The following is a 15,275-nucleotide window of genomic DNA, read 5'->3' as shown; positions in this document are numbered from 1 at the left end:
ATGACATGAGACAAAGTATATGTGAACTGCTGTATGAAAAGTGAATTTACTCTGTAAATCTTCACCCAAATCCTAATAATAAAAAAAAGAAAAAATAAAAAAAAAATGTGGCCAGAGTGACTGAGAAACTGAAATTTTCTTTATTTAATTTAAATATGAATTTAAATATGGATGATGTAGAACTAGACACTTGATCAAGACTTTGCCTACGGGTTTGATTTTTCTTTTAGATTACATTTTTCCACTTTGTCTTGGGAATTTAAGTATCACCTCTTGGCCTGTGCCATTCAAGTTCCCATCATCCTCAGTTTGATGACAACATTTCCCACTGTTATTCTTGGCCTTCTGGCTATGCTGAGCTTATCAAGCCATTCAGAGCTCAATAAGGATGTTGGGGCTCCCCTCATCAATGTATTTCTCAAGGCTTGTTGAAGGGAATGTTTTTTGGACACTCCCAGGGGACATAGTTAGAGGATGAGTGAGCAGGACTTATATAAATTCTCTACATATGTTAGAAAAGTTATGAGCTATTTTCCTTAAAAGTTCCAGAATTGGCACCAGTAGAGCTTTGGTAGCATAGTGGCTAAGACACTTGCCTGCTAACCAGACGGCTGGCGGTTCAAACCCACCAGCCACTCCTCGGAAGGAAGGTTGGGCAATCCTACTTCCGTAGTGATACTGCCTCGGAAACCCAAGGAGGGGTCGCTATGAGTCGGGTTTGACTCGACGGCACATAACAATAACAACATTTGAACAATAATGAAGATATTTATTTACGATCTCAGTGCATAAGACAAGTTAATGTACAGAATGTAGTCTGAGCTTGGAAAGTATAACTGCCAACAAAATGTTTGTATTTAACCACTTTTTAGAAAGAAAATAGAGTTTTCTTAGTCATTAATGTAACATGTATTAAATGTTTGGATTTCATCAGGTGAAAATAAAACCCAATGGAATGTTTTTTTCTGGTTTTTATTAGATGATCAGAAGTCAACATTAAATAGTGATTTCTTATTTCTATCTGTTTTGTGGATATAATTACTTCTCATGTTCTATAACAGATATATTTTAAAAAATAACCTACTCATTTGTCTTATGCTCTTTCTCTGTATTTGCTAACTATTCTCCCTTTGGGGAGATTGAAATAGGTAAGAGAATGGTTGAGAAGGTGGAGGAGATAGACTTACCTCAGTCATTACAATTCAATTTCCACTGTGGAACTATAGGTTACAAAGGTTAAACAACCAGTTTGAAAAACAAGAGTCATGTAAAAATAACTACAGAAAAAACCTGCAAAAGACGAAATTGTGTACAGTGGAAACCTGTCAGAGATGGAAACTCAAATACTTTTCACTAATGTGAGCAATAGAAAGATGAAAAACTTGTGAGACCTAGGAAAACAAGCCAGTCCCTTTGAGTTTGGCTATCCCAGGTTTCATTGTAGTTTTGAGATTGTCTACAAGGCAACATACACAAGAGGGCTTGGAACCTTTTCTTCTACCCTACCTACCTCCCTTCCCCTGTAGGCTATTAATTCAAAAAAAGATTTGCCAAGCTACCCCTTAAGTTGATACCTCCTTAAGAGTGAGAAGGAATGAGACAAACAGGGGTGATATGATTGTGTAGGCTGCCCCATGCACACAGATACATGTGTATAGGGAGAGGGCAAGAAGAACTGCAAAGATTTTGAGGTGGTGTCATGGAAGTATAAAGTGTTCCTGATGTGGTCTGTTCTTCAAATGGGCTTTGACCTTTGAGAAGTGAATTGTGACCACTATTCAAATCTCTTTTATTGCTCTTTATCTGTGAGCTTTTAAACCTTCCCCTGAGCGGATAGCTTTAATAGATCATTATTTTTTGGGCCAAAGTGCAGTGAGTGATTAGAATATTATTAAGTTAAATCAAATCGATCAATGAGGTCCCAGGTCTGGAGTGACCCTTTTATTTTAAAACATTTTTGTCATGTTTAAGGCTTAGTAGATATTTCTTTTTATAATAGATGTAGATGGGACATAAAGCATACTTTGTACTACAACTGAATTTATTGTATAAATATTTTCAGGCAAGAAAATTTATTTTGTGTAGAATATAAGAATGTGAATAGGTCAGTAAGGAGAGAGTATTTTGTCCCTTACCCTAGCAACATTCAAAGTAAGGTGATTTTATTCTTCTGAATCTAAGAGAAGTTTTCTCCTTATTGTAAAAGCCAGCATATTTCCCGAGTGTCCTTGAATGATTTATTCATAGCCTCCTTGTGTAGCAGCAAAGGAAAAAGAATTACACATTACATTTTTTTTTATCTTGTGCAAGAGAGCAATTTTTTAAACATATATTTGCTAAGACTCTTAATAAAATTTTTAATGAGTTGTCTTTCCAACTCATAGTTATTACAAAATCCACTGTCTCCTCCATTATCATGGTTCAGAGCACTGTTTTTTTTTTATATGTTGGATACATAGTGTTTCTACATTACTTTTGATTTTTAAGTACTTTTTTAATACTGTTTTGTTTAAGAACATCTAACTTGTTACTCCTACTTAAGACATTGCTTAAAGTATATCTTGATAAATGCCATAAATTTAGGCCAAGAGTAAAACATTATTACCTATATTCTGAGATGAATACACTGATCCATCATTAACTGAGAAGTTTTTTCCATTCATTGCTTTTGTTCCCTTTATTAGTGCTTTCTTCCCCTGATACCCCAGAAGATCTATAATGAACACTTAAAGCATGGATGAATGATCCATGGGATTATTTGTTTAGTGTCACCTTTTCTTCCATTAGACTGTTAAGTTCTTTAAGGACAGACACTATATCAATCTTGTTTATCTGTTTGCTTAGTGCCTGGGATGAGTGGATAGTAGGAATTCAGTTAAATTTGTTGAATGAATGAATAATAAAGCATGTCTTGTAAATGCTCCTTTTAAAATTATGTTTGATGAGAATGCCTTTCTTACTTATTGAGATGCTTAGATTGTAAAATATGGCAGCAAGAAATCATTATAGAAGAAGGAAAATGTTAATAGGAATGTAAAAAAATTAAATTACTATGTTTTTAGTATTTGAAGAGCAGTACAATAAACAATCAATTCAAAGTGGTTTTTTAAAGTAAACATTTGATTATTTTGTATTAATAGTTTAACTATATTTGACCATGTGACCTTTATTAGCTCAACTCACTTAAATTATGGCCAAACTAAATTAAAATAGTTTAAGGGCATGATATGGAAGTACACATATTTTTACATTGAGTATCAATTTAAAGGGTTTTAATTGAAACATTATGTGGGCCTGTGTAGATGATAGCATTTTTTATGATTTATTTTGAATTGTAACTTGAGAATTTCAAAGATTGAAGAATAGTTCCAAGCATAACAGAAAATTATGTGTTCTTGGGTTCAGAAATTATTTTTTAAAGCAAGATTGAAAGGCCTGACTAATCAGAAATACAAGGACCAAAGTAAGTGTAGGTAAATCCCTAAAACAATGTAGCATATTAGCTTGGTTAATTGTTGGATAACAGGTATATACAAACATTTCAGATATTTAGTAGATATGAAGAAAAGAACTACCTACTAACTACAACGTAGGGTTCTTTAAGGTAGAAAATAGCTTTAAATTTGAACTTGATGTATTATAACTTTAATTTGACCACTTGTTTAGAAAAACTAGACAGCAGCATTCTTTGGAGACTAAAACTCTATTCAAGGTTTCATAAAGTCTTTTTAGCTTTTACTTAATTGTAATATTTCTGTTACTGTTTGCTTAGCTTCTGTCTCTCTGATTTTAAGGGCTTTATTTTCATCGTATGTTTTTCTCTAGGTATCCACAAGGACAAAGATAAACCTCCCAGCTTCTCTGTTGTCCTTGAGACTTTGAGGCGTACCTTGACAGATTACCAGAACAAGCTGGAAGATGCATCTAATGAGGTAACACTTGCACTGTTTGGCTCCACACATATAGCCTTCGGCCTTCAGCAGTACGTATCCCTTGCTTGTTACAAAGGTCAAAAGATTGGGAATATTGAATTGAGAGCTTCACAGATACAAAAAAATAATAAATTGTCTGTCACTGTTCTTTCTTTAAAATGTGGCCTTAAGTCGTGTCTCACATGTTTCTGTAGCTCTTCAGTCACACTATTGTTTTCAAAGTTAAAAGAGTATGTCACTATGTGGTCTTCATAATTTATCAGTTTGAATTCTAAAAAAAGCTATGCAAGTCATTTAAATCAGTAAGTAAATATTGAGTTGGATTTAAATGTTAATGTGTTTTTATGGCATTTGGAATAGCTTGTGGAAATTTAGGTTTTTTTTTTTTTTACTGTTTTAGTTTTAAGATTTATAAAAATTGTGGAAGTCTTAATAAAAAATAAAAACAGTCTTTAAAAAAGAAAATTTTATTTTCTAAAGGGAATATGGAAGTTTTTAAAAACAAATACTTGTTTGATGTAGCTTGGGAGCTTTTAGTTTGCAGACTGAAAAATCTCATGCTTTTATTTATCATCTCATTTGTATTGTTTAATGTGTGATTTAATAATTTTCTTGCATGTTAAAATGTTTTATGAATTTGTTCTTTAAAAATTGAAGTTTGTTTAGTTACTTCTTGCCAAATTAGAGCATATAAAGAAATTACATTAAATACAATTAGTGAAACAGCAAGCAGATTGTTTGAACCAAAGACAGGCCATATGGGACTTAGTGTTTTTCCTTCTGTTTATCTCTTTCTTTCATATAATACAAAGGCCATGAAAACATGACATTTCACATGTGAAAAGAGAGATGTTTTACTTTAGTTTACTAAGGTGAACAAGGAAGAGAAAGTGAGTCTTCTTTAATACTCTCTGTGATTGTTCAGAAGTCAAAAAAGAAAGTGACCATTGAAATAATTAAATTTCTATGAAGAACAAATATTGCTAAATCTTTTCCAGTGAGACAAGACAACCTACATTGTTAGTAGTTTATGAAACTCTTCTGAGGCCTGGGTCTGGAAGCTGCAGGGTAACTAGGAACATATTACCCACAGATAATTGTTATTTGGGAGGATGAATGTCACATGATCCTCAGCACAGTTGAAAAGTCGACTCAGCAGGCTTTGGCTTAGTAATGCGCTTTGTTGTGAACCAGTGCCAGAGACAGCAGTGGGGAGACTGAGGGGGTGGCTGCAAAGAAAGCAAAAAGAGCAGTCTGACAGAAAGAAGAATGAACTGTCAAAGAGAATAAATCACAAGTGGTGCAGGACCAACTGATGACCTGCCACAAGCCTTCCCAGTAGGACTGCATGTGACTGACCCTGAAGTTGTCATATGGAGTGAGAGACCAGTGAATACCCTCATGATGTATAGAAAGAACTGTCTTCTGCTCTGTCCTTTTTTCTTTCCTTGTAGATGCCACTGCTTCTGGCATTTTGGTCCAGTAGGATTTTAAGAATAAAGTTATATTTGTTTATAGTAAGAATGAAATCCTTTATCTAGACAACTAGTAACAGTACAATAACCTCACTGACATTTTAAGCTTGAATGCTTTCTTTTCTTTTTAGCCATATAAACTTGTGCCAGAAGCTACACAGCAGTTAAGCTAAAGAAATAATTTTTAAAAGACTTTAAAAATTATTATTAAAAGATTTGTGTTTAAGTAATTGTATGAAAAACATTTAATGGTTAGGTTTTGAGTCAACCATCCTTGAAAATTATTAAAAAGTTACATTTTCTCTCTTCAGCTAACCAGCATGAACAATGCTAAGGAAACGATATCTAATGAACTTGATTCTTCCAAACAGAAGATAGAGTCTCAGACTAAACATATAAAGGTATTATTATTTAGAATAACTTTTGTATTAAGAAACAAATATAATTATTTAGGGACTATTTTTAAGTAGAGATATCTGAAAATATATTTTCTTTTTATATTAAATATGTTTGAATACAATTTTAATTTTTTAAAATTACTGATTCAAATAACAGTGTTTTTCATTTTTTTATAAATAAAACTTGAAGTGTTTTTGTTAAAGAAAAAATTATTTTCTAGATAATTTCAATACCATAAAATACATAAAATAAAAAAAAATTATTTCAGATTTCAGATTTAATGTCTAGCATTGGATACACCTTAGCAATAGTTTATATGAGCACGTCAATACTGGGAGTCGGTTTTCATCATGCGTTGTAATGGGTTGAGAACACACCTGGCCAAGCTCCAGGACAACAGTTTATTTTATTTTCTGTGCTGGTTTTCTATACTACATATTTGTGAAATTATACTGTGAGAACTCTCAGAGTTGCTCAATATTGTTGGAATTTTATTGTGTTGGTTCATGTTGAGTTTGTCATGGGTACACTTCAATACAATTTGTTAAGCCTAAGGAATAAATAATTCAGAAATTTTTACTACTTAATTGAAATTTTTGTTAGTATTTGGAATGCCATTAGAAAGTAGATGTTCTTATATTAATGTAAGTGATTTATTTAAAAAATGTTATTTAAATGTTTAAAAAATGTTGAGCTCTTAAGTTTTTTTTTTTAATTGTTTCAAAGGAAAATTCTCTTTCAAAGACCTTTTTAGAATAAGACATCTTATTAACATTTATGTAAATATTAAAACATAAAATTTTCTAATATTTGAGCTAACATATATTTATAAAATTCAGTTCAATAAAATACCTTAATGTTTAGCATTATAAACAAATGCTTTCCTTTAAGATTCTTAAGCTACAAAACTCTTTATTATGTATTTTATATTTGTGCCCCCACCCACCCCTGACTCCCCATTGGCTATCCTTCCTACAATCCCTTTATTTGGTGTGTCTCCAACAGGACCTTCAGGGTAAACTGGCTGATGTCAACAAAGAGTTAAGTCATTTACACACTAAATGTGCAGACAGAGACGCTTTAATAAGCACTTTAAAAATGGAACTACAGAACGTGCTGCACTGTTGGGAGAAAGAAAAGGCACGAGCAGCCCAAACTGAAGGTGAACTCCAGAAGCTGTCCCAGGCTTTCCATAAGGATGCTGAGGTACTACCTGAGACAAAGTGACTGTCAAGAAAGGCCTTTCACTAATCTCGGTTTTACACATTTACGTACATCAAGTGGCTATTTTTACTTTCATTTGACTTAGTTAAAAAGTTTGTTCTAAGCTAGATATTTTGAAGTATTTATGGTAGCTGCAACATCACTCACTCTACTGCTCTTGTGTCATCCTGTTTTGTGAGAGAAATAAAGTACTTAAACTCCTGTTACTTGTGCAACTATTTTTCTTTGACTGTTTTAGCAGCTGTGCTCTTAATAGCACTTTCAAAATTGGCCTACTTTCCAATGACAAAATTATTATTTTTATTTCAGTAGTTCAGTAGCTAGGTATGGTGCCAAGAATCTGGTTTTTGTGATCAGAAAGACCAGAACTTGCATCTTGGTGCTTGTCTTTACAAACTGTGTGACCACGGCCAATCTACACAGCTTAGTCTTTTCAAGTCTTAGTTTCCTTAATTATGAAACAGGAATAATATCTACTTTAATAGACAATCTCCTTACTCTTTATAATCATAGAATATTAATAAAAATTTAGAAAAACACAAGTCCCACAATGGTTGCATTGGAGGGTTGCCTATCTATTTTTATTTATTAATGGCTCTGAAAATATGATGAAACTTTTGTATTCTGTATGATCATGTGCTAATGGAATGGTTACCTTATATTTATTTATACCCATGGGATGAAGAACTAGTCTAGCTGGTGTGGAAATGGTTTATCTGAGTCTTCCTGCATATTGAGTTCATTACTCCAGAAAATATGAACATGAATGCCAAGAGAGTAAGAAGGAAACATTCTTTCCACCCTTCTTTCAGGCTGGGATTTAAATTGTGTCCACATGAAGGGATTGAAATTGTTTTACACATCAGATAATGATTAAAATAAAGGAAACTAGAAGCCCGACTGTATTGTAAAGTCAGCATGTCTACAACATTGTGGTTGGGTTCAACATGTGTGAATTGATTTTGGGTCTTGGGATTATTTTTTCATGCCAAATGGATAATTATCATGCTTGGTTTATCACAGCCCAAGCAAAAAGGACATAATAGTGACTCAAAGAGTCATCCTTGAGGGTAAACTCGATCACTTGGTGAAATATGGGAGGGAGGAGGAGTTCCTGAATATTACATTTGGTTAGTTGGAGTTATGAAGATTTTAAACATCTAAACCAAAAACCAAAAACCAAACTCATTGTCGTCGAGTCAGATCTGACTCATAGTGACCCCTCCTTGGGTTTCTGAGGCAGTATCACTACAGAAGTAGATTGCCCAATCTTCCTTCCGAGGAGTGGCTGGTGGGTTTGAACTGCCAGCCTTCTGGTTAGCAGTCAAGTGCCTTAGGCACTACACCACCAGAACTCTTAAAGCAGTTGAAAAATTCAACTGTAGTACAGTGTAGTTATGAAGTCTTCTGATTTTTAGCTCAGGTTTGTGGTTGTAACTGAATGTCCATATTCCTTGCTTTTCATATTATTGCATTTGGAAAAAAGTAAGGTGGCATATAGGTCGAATGGAAGATATTACATTTTGATATATATATATTGGAAAATGCTTCCCAGAATTTCTACTTATAAGACTTTTACATGTGCATTACTCAGTTTCTTTTATCTAGATTAGAATTTGTATTTTTTTCCTCTTAAAATTTCTCCTTTCAAAAGTTTTCTTTCCTCCCCTCCCACTCCTGGTGACCAAGAAAGAAAGTTTCCTTCTATATATAAACTGGGAGCTCTGGTAGCATAGTGCCCAAGGCACTTGACTGCTAACCAGAAGGCTGGCGGTTCAGACCCACCAGCCACTCTTCGAAAGGAAGATTGGGCAATCTACTTCTGTAGTGATACTGCCTCAGAAACCCAAGGAGGGGTCACTATGAGTCAGGTCCAACTCGACGGCACATAACAACAACAACAACAGCAACAACATATATAAACCTTCCCTTGACTCTTTACAATAATGATCTAATACAATATTTGTCCTTCTGTGATTGACTTATTTCACTCTGCATAATTTCCTCCAAGTTCATCCACGTTCTGTGGTGTTTTGGAGATTACACATTATTCTTTAGTGTTGCATAGTATTCCATTTTGTGTGTGTACCATAGTTTGGTTATCCATTCTTCTGTTGATGGGCACCTAGGTTGTTGCCATCTTTTTGCTATTGTAAATAGTGCTGTGATGAACATGGGTGTGCAGATATCTGTTCTTGTCCTTGCTTTCACTTCTTTAGAATATGTACCTAGTAATGGGATTGATGAATCAATCTTTCCTAATGATTTAAAAAAAAAATATTTTGAGGAAACTTACTTTAATACCCAAAATATTCACTTTGCAGTTTTATAATTACCTTGTCTTTGGGTTCCATACTTTGGGGATTTATTACAGGTAAAGTTCCTTACAAAGAAAGCCATTTGGCACTTTAGTAAATAAATCCTTCTTATATGTTCAAGACAGGTCAGCTTCATACTGAATTCTGCAATATAGTAAGTATTTATAGGTCATTTAATTCATTCAACAATGAATGACATAGTTACTGCAATGGTAGTATAATTTAAAAAAATTTAAAAATATTTTTCTAATTGTTAGTTTTGAAAGTATGTCTTGGGCAGCTGTGTCCATCCATGCTTCCCTCTCTCCCTCCCTTCTTCCCTCCATCTATCTACCTATCATCTATTATCTGTCTAGCTTGTTACTTTGTAATGTTTAAACACCTATAAATGCTCAGTGTGCCAAATACTATATGAACTTATAAGTGGAGAAAACAAATGAGCTCATCTTCTATATCTTTCATATTACTGTCTTCTTTGCCTAAGGGGCTAGGGATAGATTTCCTATAAGTGGTGAGCAGACTGGAAATCTCTGGAGGAGAATGAAAGCTGAGTAATTGTGTACAAGTGAAGTACAGAGATTGGTACAACTTTTTCTTTGACAGAGTTGAATAACTCTTTTCTCTGTTTTTTTTTTTTTTAACCTAAATAATCATTTGTAAGTATGAAATGATAGACTCACCATATTGACTTATAGTTAGAAGGGGTTAGAAATGACTAGTCCAGATATCTTATGTTAGATCTAAAGAAGATGAGGTCTGAACAGGGGTGGGTCTGAGGTCAAAACCCTAGTACTCTGCCTCGTAGTCTTCAGATTTTGGTTTTGAATATATTTTAAGTACAGGTAGTCCCCAACTTAAGAAGAGGTTCCGTTCCAACCACTCCATTGTAAGTCAGTTCTGATGTAAGTTGAACACCTCTTTTTTTTTTTAGTTTTCATTATTATTAATATCTTTATAAATCTTATCTTTGAAAATCTATGAGTGAACCTCTGAGAATGATAGCATCAGCAAATTATGCACTGCAACATTGTACATAGTACATGTTACTAATGATAAAACAAACAAACAAACACAAACTCACTGCTGTTGAGTCAGATCCACTCATAGCAACCCCTCCTTGGGTTTCCAAGGTGGTATCTCTATGGAACTAGATTGCCCAGTCTTCCTTCTGAGGAGTGGCTGGTGGGTTTGAATTGCCAGCCTTCTGGTTAGCAGTCCCGAGCTCCCTACTAATGATAAGCTGTACCAAAGAAAACTAGATGATTGTAAGTGTGGTTCATTGTAACTCAAATATATTGTAAGTCAGGGATTACCTGTGGTCATGGATTGAATGTGTCTCCCTAAAATATGTGTGAACTTGGGTAGGTTGTGATTCCAGAATTGTTTGATTATCCTCTATTTTGTGATGTGTTGTAAATCCTAACTTCTGCCTGTTGTTAGTAAGGCAGGATGAGGTTATGTTAAAGAGGATTAGGTTATGTTTGGTATGTTAATAAGGCAGAATTTGGATAGGATGGATCACCCTTACTTAAGTCACCACCCTTACCCAGGTTATAGCCCTGATCCAATGTAAAGGGAGTTTCCCTGAGGTGTGGCCTGCATCACCTTGTATCTTATAAGACACAAAAGGAGAGAAGAAGGAGCAGAGAAGGAAGGTCCTCAAGACCACTAAGAAAGAGCAGCCTGGAGTGGAGTGCTTCCTTTGGACCTGGGCTCCCTGCAACGAGAAACTCCTAGACCCAAGGGAAGATTGATGTCAAGACATGGAAATCTCCAAGGGATGCCAAGCCAACAGATGTTCATAGGAGACAAGGACCTTCTTTCTCAACTATGAGCTAACAGAGACAGAAAGCCTTCCCCTGGAGTTAGTGCCCTGAATTCAGACTTCAATCATCCTAAACTGTGAGAGAATAAATTTCTGTTTGTTAAAGCCATCCACTTGTGGTATTTCTCTGATGGCAGAACTAGACAACTAAGACACTTGCAGTCTATCTGATACTTAGTTTTGAATGTAAAAAAGTTTATTAAAATGAAAATATTCTGAGATTTGAGTATTATTATTCCTTTCTAGACTTTGCCATAAATTCTTTAGTATGTGTATTACATGTTGTACTTCTCACAATGTTTATATACTGAAATTAATGACTTCTTTTTCTCACAGGAGAAGCTAACCTTTCTTCATACCTTGTATCAGCACTTGGTAGCAGGCTGTGTGCTCATAAAACAACCAGAAGGCATGCTGGATAAATTCTCCTGGTCTGAGCTTTGTGCAGTCTTGCAGGAGAATGTTGATGCCCTGATCGCAGACCTCAACAGGGCTAATGAGAAGGTAACTGTCCTCAGGCACCAGATACCTCTATTAAATTCAGTGACATTTGTCCACATCACAGTATCATTAAGAGGGGCTGACATTCATCTTATTTCAAAAAGAATTTGGCTGTTAATAATTCAATACCATTAATTATGGCTTGTCTACAACTCAGTTTGATGCCATTGCTGTGGGCATGTAAATGTGACTGAAGTCTGTATGAAGTCTCTAAGCTCCACTTTCTGTGCAGGACATGCTAATACTACTAGCCAGTATTAGCCACAGGGACCTAATTAAAAGAAAATAAATTAATCTTACTGATGAAGCAATTCAAAGAACTTAGTCATTTACATGAATAAACCAACCCTTTATCTTAGCATAAAATAGAAACAAGATATAGTTATTCAGAAACAGGATATTAAAATTCTTAGGGAAATATGAGGTGTTATTTTAAAAAGTACTTAAAAATTTTAAATTATATTTATGACTTATTTCTTGAAATGTAACAAACTGTAGATTACAAAACTCATTCCATTCTTTAGAATATAATAAATCTACCATTTCACAAGCCTAGGAATTCACTCCCCCCCCCCAAAAAAAAAAGAGAAAAAGAAAAAGTCTTCTTTTGGTTATATAAAATTAAACTGGCATAGCTGACAAACAGATACCACCATTAAAGATACTGATTCTTACCCTGGACCTATTGAACTGGTCCAGAACTATGCTTATGGTTTAGTTTCCAGGTCTTCGTTGCATTGGCATTTGCTCATAAGGGACAAAATGAGAAACTGTTCTCTATGTGGTTTTCATCTGTTGAAGTAATGAAACAGCATCTTGGTCCAATTTCAGGATGAGATTTCTTATTACTGAGCATTTTACTTTTGTCCTATTGGTAAACACACCACAGGCACTGAGAAGTAGGATTGAGGAAATGAAGACATAAATTGTGAGAAGTATAGATCCTGTTCATGATTGTGAATATGTGTGTAATGGGTATAATGTTTGTGTGTGTAATGTATATATGTGTAATGTTTGAAAATTACAGGTAATTAAAATGTGTGTGTGTGTGTGTTTAGTCCTCTGAGATGGTATTACATTTTTAATAGATTTTTGTTGTTTCAAAACATCATTAATTGTTACATATATTAGAAGATGAGGATAATCCTTCCAGTGTTTTGAATGTAAAATAAAAAGTGTGTTGAGCATTCTGTTTTGTTATATGTAAAATGTTTGCATATTTGTAATTCTTACATAACTCTTTTTTCCATTAAGGTAACTGAATAGCTTGAGCTTTCTTTCCAGGAATAAGAATATTCTTTTAAATTTTATCAGCAAAATTGATTGTAAAATTAATATTTTTATTAGAAAAAGAAGAATAAAAAATTTATTGTCAAAGTATGCAAATGGTGTAATTCTTTGCTAAACTATGATATCTACCCTGCTAATCTCTGTCCTTTAATTTTTTAAATTTACATCATAACTTAAAATTTTCATATAATCTTGAGGAATAAAATATGGTAGAAAAACCCTGGTCTCTTTTTTTGGGAGGTGATGCAGAGAAATGGTTTGTGAGCACATCTCATTCTCTCTTGCATTACTTCCTACAGATAAGCCATCTAGAGTATATCTGTAAAAACAAGTCTGATACAATGAGAGAACTTCAGCAGACCCAGGAAGACACCTTCAACAAAGTGGCAGAGCAGATGAAAGCCCAAGAGAGCTGCTGGCATAAACAAAAGAAGGCACTGGAGCTGCAATATTCTGAACTCCTCTTGGAGGTACAGAGGAGGGCACAGGTATGTTACTTCTACAAAAAGCTTTGCAAAACTGGGCTACTCAGCCTTTAAACATTTCAAGCATTTTCTTTAAGTACCAATGTCAAGTCAATTTACAACTAATGGAAAAGCACTACTTGCGAACTTGTTTAGACATGGAAGCATGAACACACAAACACATATACAACATGTGTTTGTGTGTGTGTAGTAAGGATTGTCTTTCACTTTGAAAGTAAATAAGTTTCTAGTTAAAATGTTCTGAATCTATTTCTCAATTAAATGATAAAATTGTATTGCCTTTATTTATTTTGAAAATGAAAATTTAAAAATATTTAGGAAAATATTTTCAGTTTTCGCACAGATATCTTTTATTTTTAACTTTTATTGTGGTGAAAACATACACAAAAAGACATTCACCAACATAACAACTTCCACATTTACAACTCAGGGACATTGATTACATTTTTTCATGTTGTGCTACTCTTATCAGTATCCTTTTACAAAATATTCTACCACCATTATCATAAACTCAGTTCCCCCCAAACAAAAGCTTCCTCTTCCCTCCTACCCTGGTAACCATCAATACTCTTTGGTTTCTCTCTCTTTCTCTCTCTCTATATCTTTTTTTTTTTCTTTTTGTTTTCTATATAGAAAATTTCCCTCCCCTTCTCACCTATCTCTGGTAACCAGCAGAGAAAGTTTTCTTCCATGTATAAACCTTTTCTTGACTTTTTACAATAGTGGACTAATACAATGTTTGTCCTTCTGTCATTGACTTATTTCACTCAGCATAATATCCTCCAAGTTCATCCACATTATGTGGTGTTTTGCAGGTTCTACATTATTCTTTAGGGTTCCATAGTTCCTGGTGCCACTCTAACAGAATATACCACAAATGGAAATGGCTCAAACAAACAGGAGTTTATTCTTACAATTTTGGAGGCTAGAAGTTCAAAGTGCCATGCTATAGGGGCCGGGTGAAAGCCCCTTGACCTTGGGCTTCAGCTCTGCCTCTTACTCCTGTCCCACTGAAGCTAGAGGCACCTCTTCACTAAGGCAGCTGCTGGCTGCTGAGGCTGACAAACCCAAGGTTGACAAGTGAAAAGACACAGTCCCAATATTAATAAACCACATGACAGGCCATTGATTCAAGTCCATTGAAAGTCCCAAGATTGGCAGGTCATGGCGGGCTGCTGCACAGTGACTCAGCTACATGCTGGGTTCATGCATGCCATAAGCTGGAGACCTTCCTCAAAGCTGATTCTTATATACTAGAAGCAGCCCATATCCCTAAAGCAGCTACTCAGCTGCTCCAGTAGATTCCACCATGGAATTAATTCCCAGTTTCATCATGGGGAATGACTACATCCAGCTGCCCAGCCACTCAACCAGGCCCAGCCAGGTTGACACAAAAACTTAACTATCACACATAGTTTCCACAGTTTGTTTATTCATTTCTTGGTTGATGAGTACTTAGGTTGTGAACAGTGCTGTGATGAACATGGGTGTGCATATATCTGTTTGTGTCCTGCCTCTCACTTCTTTAAGATATATACCTAATAATGGGATTGCTGGATCAAATAGTATTTCTGTTTCCAACTTCTTGAGGAATTGCCATACTGATTTCCACAGTCGTATCATTTTACAGTCTCACCTGCAGTGTATAAGAGTCCCTGTCTCTCCACATGCTTGCCAGCATTAGTTATTTTCTGTCTTGTTCAACTTTGCAATTAATGCTGGCATGAGATGGTATCTCAAGGTTGTTTTGATTTGCATCTCTCTAATGGCTAATGAGGGAGCTCTGGTAGTGTAGTGCCTCAGGCACTTGACTGCTAACCAGAAGG

At 34.8% G+C, this 15,275-nt stretch overlaps 1 protein-coding gene across 1 annotated transcript in view; it reads left to right on the top strand.

Moving 5' to 3' along the window:
* Nucleotides 1–15,275, top strand: part of CCDC171 (coiled-coil domain containing 171) — a 466,256-nt gene that overhangs the window by 141,971 nt on the left and 309,010 nt on the right. The window contains exons 10-14 of the mRNA XM_007954161.2: nt 3,826–3,932; nt 5,719–5,808; nt 6,812–7,012; nt 11,510–11,677; nt 13,264–13,452. Of these exons, the coding sequence (XP_007952352.1) occupies nt 3,826–3,932; nt 5,719–5,808; nt 6,812–7,012; nt 11,510–11,677; nt 13,264–13,452 (755 nt within the window). The remainder of the gene's footprint in view (nt 1–3,825; nt 3,933–5,718; nt 5,809–6,811; nt 7,013–11,509; nt 11,678–13,263; nt 13,453–15,275) is intronic.

Source organism: Orycteropus afer, unplaced genomic scaffold, assembly GCF_000298275.1.
Source record: "Orycteropus afer afer isolate SDZICR_OR568_19922 unplaced genomic scaffold, OryAfe1.0 scaffold00435, whole genome shotgun sequence".
NCBI classification, from domain to species: Eukaryota; Metazoa; Chordata; class Mammalia; order Tubulidentata; family Orycteropodidae; genus Orycteropus; species Orycteropus afer.
This window is presented reverse-complemented; position numbering and strand designations above follow the sequence as displayed.